An 8,785-nucleotide genomic window follows, 5' to 3' on the forward strand; every position below is an offset into this window, starting at 1 on the left:
ACATAACTACAGGAATGAGGCTAGTGGAAAGGATCCTAGAACCAAACCCTGATAAGTGAGTATGTATCCAGACATAACTACAGGAATGAGGCTAGTGGAAAGGAACCAGGGAGGTGAAGGAAAAGAAAGAAGCTGAAAGAGAAGAACAGTAGGAAACAGGCCTTAAGAAGGGAGATATGGATAAAAATTTCTTAGTTTAAGGGAGAGGGGAGGAAAGGGTATACAAGGAACCTAGAGGATAAAGGGAAAGAAGGAGCTCAAGAGAGGTAGGACCATAGGAGGAGGGTATTATTATGGGATAAAGGGGGGCAATCGGGGTACCTTAAGAGGGCAAACCATGATGGAGGGGTTAGACAATATGAGAGATAAACAATGCCTAGCTAGTTTTGAAAACGAGTGAGAACCATATTACTCCTATAACCTACCGACAAATTATACATTGCAGATCAAGAAGTATATGCCTAGGTAAGGTTTATCTGAGAACAACTGGTCTTTGCTCAAGATTTATCTACATGACACACAGTAATTAAAAATACCAGACTGGTGGAACTAACTTTCTTGGGTGTTTAACAGACATACTTTGAGGCCTGTAATAATTTGGTCAGAGGGACATAAAGGATACTTTTTGCTCCTTCCCCTCCTAGGTCGACTAGTTCAGGGGACTATGTGCATCTCTCAAAATGTCCTGTAATGGTGGTGGGTCACCCAAGAAAGAAAAAAGTGAAGGGTATCAAATGAAATCTATATTTTCATCTTGAGAAGTTACATAAAAACAGAACTTAAAACAAGCAATAGGATATAAACATTAGTATAAGAGACTAACTTACACACTAGGAGCAGGGTAGTCCAACAATGACCATGTGCATGCTGAAGAGACAAAGAACCCAGTAACTGCTCTGTCCACAGAGCTGGATGCTTCAGTGATCCCAATCTGCCTCTGAAAGCCTTGGAGACCTTGGAGAGTCATTGATACCACAGCCACATCAGAAAGCCACTGAGCCTGGATTCTGGTGTCTATGGAGGATGGTGTTGGCAGCATACGTACTCACTGAGGAAGGAGCAAAGGCAGGCAGGCAGCACTACTTTTTCCTTGAATCTCTTTACATCTGGGCAGCCATTGGAAGAGGTTCACCTGGAGGACAACTCTTTTTCCCTCAGTCAGACCTCTCTGAAGATGCCCTCACAGACACACCCAAAAGTATGTCTCCCAGGTGATTCCAAATCCAGTCAACTGGCAATCAAGACCAACCATCAACAGTCACACTTACTTTAGGATCTTTATTAACTAATAAGAAAGACTATACATAAATGAAACAAGCATTCATCTCAAAGAATTAGAAAAGGGACTCCAATAAATAGGAAGAAAGAGTTAATAAATATAAAAATAGACACTGCATACATGTAAATCCTAACTGCACCATTGAGGTCTGTGCCCTTAGACAAGCCACATACTAATTTTGCTATTCAGTTTCTAAATCCATAAAATCCATAAAATCATGTACTAATAGTCCCTCTCTCATAAAGTTCCTATAGAAGCTAAATGGGTAAAGATAACTTAGAACATGCTAGACATGGTGGCACAAGCCTATAGTCCCAGCACTTGAGAGGCAGAGCCAGGCAGATCTCTGTGAGTTCAAGGCCAGCCTGGTCTACATAGTGAGTTCCAGGACAGCTGGGGCTACAGGGAGACCCTGTCTCAAAAAGAACAACAGAAAAAAAAGAAAAACAATCAACTGGCCAGGCTTAGATCTTAGGACTCAGGAGGCAGAGGCAGGTGGATCTCTGTGAGTTCCAGGCTAGTCTGGTCTACATAGTGAGTTCAAGCCAGCCAGGGTTACATAGTGAGACCCTGTCTCACAAAAAAAATAAAAATAAAAAAAAATCAACTCAGTTAAGGGCTGGGGGTGTAGCTCAGTAGTAGAATATGCTTTGCATGTGACAAGTCTTATGTTTGATCTCTAGCATTGGATTACATTACACTTACATCTAGGAATTGCACTGTATATAAATTTTATGTCACCTGTATAAAAGTCACCAGTTGTCTGGTGTGAATTTATGATGAGGAGAACAGTAGTCTCCTGTCCTACCCTTCCCCTTGCCCAGATAAAACTGCTTTCAGCATTTTCAGTTGTTTCTTCTAGAATTTATGCCCATATTTCTAAATATTCTGCTACTGATTATTTTATTTCCAGATACTGTACATAGCTTTCCTTTTTTTTCTCATAGTTCTTTTAGGTTTTTTTATTTTTGCATGTATGTGTTGTGCAAATGTGTATTCACATGCACATATGAGCCCATACCTGTGGAGTGGTTAACACTGGGTGTTTTTCTCGATCACTCTCTGCTTTATTTATTGTGTCAGGGTCTCATGCTGAACCGGAGCTCACCAATTCTGCTCATCTAGACAGCCAGCTTGCCCATCCTCTGCCTCTCTGGCTCTGGGAGTACAGGCAGGCTGCCATGCCTTCCCTGGCTTTTATATGGGTGCTGGGATCCAAACTCTAGTCCTTAGGCTTAGGCTACAAGTGCTTTATCCACTGAGTCATCTCTCCAGCCCATTTTTATTTTGGTTTGGTTTGGTGGTTTGTTTGAAACAGGGTTTCATATAGCCTAGTCTGACCTCAAATTTGTTAAGTCACCAAGACTAGCCTTGACCTCCTGATCCTCCTGCCTCTACCTCCAAAGTGTTAAGAGTACAGGCATGTACCACTGTGCCCAGCTCTCTTCATAATTAAAAAAATTTTTTTTTCTTTTTGAGACAGCCCCATCAGACCTGGAACTCATTATATAGACCAGACTGGCCTTCAACTCAAAGAGAGCCACTTGCCTCTGCCTCCCAAGTGCTGGGATTAAAGGCATGTACCGCCACACCCAGCTATAATTTAAAAAAAAATTTTTTTCAGTCTTTTTGAGACAGTCTCCCTGTAGTTCCAGGAGGCCTAGAACTCACTATGTTGATCAATCTGGCCTGGAACTCACAGAGATCCTCCTGCCTCTGCCTCCCAAGTGCTGAGATTAAAGGCATGCACCACCACACCCAGCTATAACATACTTTTTTTGTTGATACAGGGTCTCCCTGTAGCTCCAGCTGCTCTGGAACTCTCTATGTGCTATGCAGACTGGGTGGCCTGGAACTCACAGAGATCTGCCTCCTCTGCCTCCCAAGAGCTAGGATTAAAAGCATTCACCACCATACCCAGCTATAACATACTTTTGGATCAGACCAGTCTTTAGTGTTTTATTACTTTCACTATGTAAATGTTAATTCATAGTTGATCTGTGTACGGTGTTTGCAGATTACACTTTGTTTCACGTATACTTATTTTCCCTCTAGAATTGTTAATAATTGTATTTGTTTTCAAACACTGTTTTCTATATCTACCAATAACCTAAGCAGATACTTTTCCGTAAAAAACAAACACCTGATCTAGAGAATGGCTCAGCTGTTAAGAGCACTTGCTGCTTTGCCAGAGAACCAGAATGTAGTTCCTAGCGCCCATGTTGGGTGTCTCACACCCACCAGTAACCCCAGCTCCAGGTGATCTAACACCCCCTTCTATGCACACCTCTTTGGGTACTGCATACATGTGGTGTATACACACAGGCACACACACACAAAAAAATCCTTTAACAAAATAAATGTTTGGCTGAGCATTGTGGTACATGCCTTTAATTCCAGCACTTGGGAGTCAGAGGCAGGCAGATCTCTGAATTTGAGGCCAGCCTGGTCTACATAGCAAGTTCCAGGCCAGGATAGCGGGACTCTGTCTTAAAAAAAAAAATTATTTTCATTATGTCAGGGGATGAGGGTAAGTGTAGGTACCCAAGGAGGTCAAAGGTGCTAGATTCCTCTGGAACTGGAGTTACAGGAGTTATGCTTTCTTAATCACTGAACTCTCTAACTCCCCCGCTTTTTTAGACAAGGTACGTAGCCCTGGCTGGTCTGGTAATCACTTTTTTAAAAATACTTACTTTTTAGCGTGGTGTCGCATGCCTTTAATCCCAGCACTCCAGAGGCAGGGGCAGGCAGATCTCTGTGAATTTAAGGCCAGCCTGGTCTACATAGTGAGTTCCAGGATAGCTGGGGCTACAGGGAGACCCTGTCTCAAAAAGACAAAAAAAAAAAAAAAAAAAAAAAAAAAGAAAAAAACCCTTTTTATTTTATGTGTATGAGTGTTTTGCCTGCATGTGTGTAAGTTTATCACTTGCATACAATGCCCATAGAGGCAAGAAGAGGGCATTAGATTCCCTGGAGTTACAGACCATTGTTAGCTGCCATGTGGTTCTGGGAACTGAACATGAGTTCTCTGGAAGAGCAGTAAATGCTCTTAACTGCAGAGCCATTTCTCCAGCCCCACTAGCAATCGCTTTTAACTCAAGTAGGGCTTGAACTCATAACAATTCTCCTACCTCAGCTTCCTGAATGCTGGGATTTTAGGCAAGTGCCACCACATCCAGCTTGAATGATCTTTGACATGCCTTAGAGACACAATATGAACAAGATGAATAGGTCCATTCAGGAACCTGTGTTGTGTCATTTGCTGAGTTGATCAGAAGACCTACCAATCTGCAGTAGAAACTGGATCATCTCATATTTTCTTGGTGTGATACTTGGGAACTTGTCAGCATAATGGCCAGGTAGAGCAAAACTTACATACATGAAACCTACATGCTTTCACAATGTCCACAAGGGGCCATTCCCAGAACATACTCAGCAAGTCATTGAGAGTTTACTGTGTTGCTGGGCCTAGGTTCCAAAGATATAGCAGTAAATGAAACATAAGACTCCCTGTTCTAGGATGTAGCTCAGTTGGTAGAATTCATGCCTAGCATGCTTAAAGCCCTGGGTTCGACCCCCAGGACTGCATAAACTGGGTATGGTGATGTGTACCTGTAATCCCAGCACCCAAGAGATAGAAGCAAGAGGATCAGAAGTTTAAATAATCTTCTGTTACATAGAAAGTTTGAAGCCATCATGAAATTCATGAGACCCTGTCTCAAAAAACAAGAGACTAAAGAAATGGCTCACTGGTTAAGAGTGCTTGCTTTGCAGTCACACCAGAGTTCAGAGCCCAACAACCATGTAATAAGTTGAGCCTCCCATGAATGCCTGTAAACTGAACTATAAAGGGAGATGAGACAAGAGGATTGCCAGGCTTTTCTAGCTTTTAGCCTAGCTGAGAAAACCCAAGCCTCAGGTTCAGGGAGAGAGCCCCACCTGCAGGGATTAGTCTGAAGGTGATAGAGATGGACACCCAATGCCCTCTTCTGGTCTCCGCTCCCATGCACTGCACCTGCACATATGCTCACAGAGACACAGACAGGCAGACAGACAAGCACAGACAGACATCACAATAGAAGCCTCCCTGCCCTTATAGTATCCCTGTATTCCTCTGTGATGGATAAAAAGCCCCACACTAAGGAATTTAAGAATATTAGGGACAAATAGAAAAATCTGAAAACTTCTAGATAGAACAAAGCAGGATCAGGAATAGAATATAATCTGTGAGGGGCTCAGACTGTATCTTAGTGGTGGAGCATTTACAGAGGGGGAACAAGGCCTTGGGTTCATACTGTCCAGCCACCAATCTTTTCAGAGTTGGTAGGAAAAACTTCCACCTAGTGACCCAGTGTTCTCTAAGATTCTCTGCACGGCTGTGCCTTGGGTCACTGAAGCTGGGCCTCACTGGTTTAGCCTCTTCAGAGCAGAAATCTCCTTCTAGAAGAGCAGAGGGTACCTGCCTGCTTCTAGGAGCAAGTATGGATCCTGGCCTCTCACTGCTCTTCATAGACTTTCAACTAGTCCTGCTTCCTCTGCTTTTAGAAAGGCCTGGCTTGCTTCCAGGACTGCAGAGGGGTGGGCAGAAGTTTCAGTTATCCTGGTTGCCCGGTCAGCAAACAAAAAAAAATTTTCCTTTTGTTTTTGAGACAGGGTCTCACTATGTAGCCTTGACGGACCTGGAGCTTGCGATATAGACCAAGCTGGCCTGGAGCTCATAGAGCTCCTCCTGCCTCTGCCTCTGGATTGTTGGGATTGAAAGCATGCATCACCACACCCTGCCTAGTAACCAAACTTTTATTGATGCTGTCTTCATTCCTGATGCTCTTTTTGAACGTTTATGTTAAGAAGTCCTTTATGGTCTCCATGGGGTGGGTGATGTAGTAAACTGGTACATGTCGTCTTTCAAGTTGAACTAGAAATTACTGTATTTAGTAGCATGTATTATATAAAAATGTAACAGGTTTCACTACAATGAGAGTGGACTTTCGTTCCATCTGCTGGTAATAGCTTGTAGATTTTGGTTGACAGTGCCAGAGGTTGGAGAGAGTAGAAAGTTCACATCTTAAAGTAATGCTTTCCAACATTGCTGGCCCCAATACTTGTTTTTCTAGCAATACCTGTTAATATCTAATGGAGCACAATGTTCCTTAGGGTAGGGTGAGGCGTCCTGGGCTCTCTTGGGTCAATAAACCACAGTTTGCTTAGTCATTTTTCCATGTGGGACTTTACGGTGTCAATGTTTTTTTTTACTATTAGTTACGGACAAAGTTTGAACAGAATAAATTTTTTTTTGTGGTGCTGGAGATTGAATTTACAGTCTCACTTGCTAGATAAGCATGCTACCATTGAGCTACACAGCCATCCTGAATGTTTTCCTTTTATTTTTTTTTTTTTTCAATCTTTTTGAGACAGGGTCTCCCTGTAGCCCCAGCTGTCCTGGAACTCACTATGTAGACCAGCCACCACACCGGCCTAATTTTTTGAATATATGAATATAGATATGAATATGAATGGTTATTTATGGCACAAACCAGGGTGAAGGATCTAGTTTTAGAACTATTCATATGTTATCAGATTGCTCTGTATGAAGATTGGCTCCTTTTCTATCACTGTAAATACTGAACATGTCCCAGCAACAGGGAATGAAGGACCCAAGCAAGAGAGAGCAAGGCAGAAGTTACAATGTCTTGGCGTACCTAGCTTCAAAACTGGGCATGGCCACACATGCCCATAGTCCCAGCACTGTGAAGGCTGAGGAAGGATGATTGTGAGTTTGAGGCCAGCCTGGGCTACAGCAAAACTCTGTCTCAAAAAAAGCAAACATGGTGGCTCACATCTGTAAGCACTGCAATCCTAGCACTTGGGAGGTCACCCTGAACTATATAGTGAGTTCTAGGCTACAGAGTAGGACCTTATCTCAAAACAAAAACAAAAAGCTATAGATCTGTATGAGTGGATTTTCTAAGGGCCTTAAGCTCCTCACCCCAGGTCTTCCTGCCTTACCTCTCAAACACTGGAACTGTAGACATGTGCTACCATGCCCAGACTATGTGCCACCATGCCCAGACTAAGACACTTATTTTCTCTCATTTCATTCAAACCTGTTTATAAGGTTACTTGCTTTCGTTCTGTGATAGGTATCAACTGGCAAGTACGACCTCCTTTGTCAGGCCTTCCACCTCTTGGCAAAATGTCTGTCAACAAGGAACTTCATTTTAACACTTCTATCGCCAACTTGGTCATCCTCCGTGGGAAAGATGTACTAAGTGCAGATGTGGGTAAGCAGAAGAAAGATGAAAATCAACGTGTACATTTTAGACCACATAGATGCTTTAAAAAAGATTGCTGGGGCTGGGGAAATGGCTCAGCAGGCAAAGGTGATTGCCTGCCACACAAGCCTAACAACCTGAGTTTGATACCTGAAACCCACATAAAGGTGAATGGGGAAAATTGACTCCACAAAGTTGTCTTCTAATCTCCACAAATGTGCCTGTGTATATACGCACTAAATAAAAATATAACATTTTTAAATTAAAATTTAGGAGATGGGTATGGTGACATATGCCTTTAATTCTAGCACTTGGGAGGCCAAGGCAGGCAGAACTCTCTGTGAGTTCAAGGCTAGCTGCCCTAGTTTGTTTCCTGTTGCTGTGATAAAACACCATGACCCAAAAGCAACTTGAGGAAAAGAGGGTTTATTTCATCTTGTACTTCCAAGACACAGTTCGTCTTTGAGGGAAGTCAGACAGGAGCCTGAAAGCAGCAACTGCAGCAGAGATCATGAAGGAGTGCTGCTCCCTGGCATGCTTAGTTTCCTTTCTTATATAGGCCATGCCCACTTGCCCAGGGATGGTACCACTCATAGTGGACTGGGCCCTGCTACATCAATCAGCATTTAAGAAAATGCCTGACAGACAAATCCACTAGACAATCCGATGGAGGAAATTTCTCAATTGAGGCTCCCTCTTCCAGGTGACAGGTGACTAGGTTGTGTCAAGTTAACAAAAACTAACCAGTACACCTGCCTGTCTACATAGTGAGTTCCAGACTAGCTGGGGCTACAAGGAGATCCTGTTTCAAAAAACCAAAAACCAAAACAAAAAAAAAAAACCAAAAATAATTAAAAATAAAAGAATAAAATGAGCTGGGTGTGGTGGTGCACTCCTTTAATCCCAGCACTCAGGAGGCAGAGGCAGCTGGATCTCTGTGAGTTGGAGACCAGCCTGGTTTACAAAGCAAGTTCTAGGCAGGCCAGGGCAACATAGTAAGACTCTATCTCATTAAAGAAAAACAAACAAACAAGTGGGTGCTACACATACCATTAATAAGACTGCTACAGACTAAGGGTTCTGTAAACCTGAGATCCAAACAGAAAACCCAAACCAAACCAAAGTAGAACAGAGGCACAAACTGAGAAGGCCCCAAAGAAGAGGGCACTGGGAAAAATTTGAGTGATGGGGAGTAAGAACTTGGCAACCCAACTCTGGAACCCTGGGAAAGGAC

General features: G+C 42.9%; 1 protein-coding gene across 2 annotated transcripts in view; it reads left to right on the forward strand.

The window, feature by feature from the left end:
- The window catches only part of Tubd1 (tubulin delta 1), a 52,666-nt gene that overhangs the window by 40,532 nt on the left and 3,349 nt on the right, over positions 1-8,785 (forward strand). For both annotated transcript variants that reach the window (XM_029568119.1, XM_008842661.3), the window contains one exon: positions 7,420-7,560. In XM_029568119.1, coding sequence (XP_029423979.1) covers positions 7,420-7,560 — 141 coding nt within the window. The remainder of the gene's footprint in view (positions 1-7,419; positions 7,561-8,785) is intronic.

Source organism: Nannospalax galili, unplaced genomic scaffold (genome assembly GCF_000622305.1).
Source record: "Nannospalax galili isolate Female #2095 unplaced genomic scaffold, S.galili_v1.0 scaffold879, whole genome shotgun sequence".
Classification (NCBI taxonomy): Eukaryota; Metazoa; Chordata; class Mammalia; order Rodentia; family Spalacidae; genus Nannospalax; species Nannospalax galili.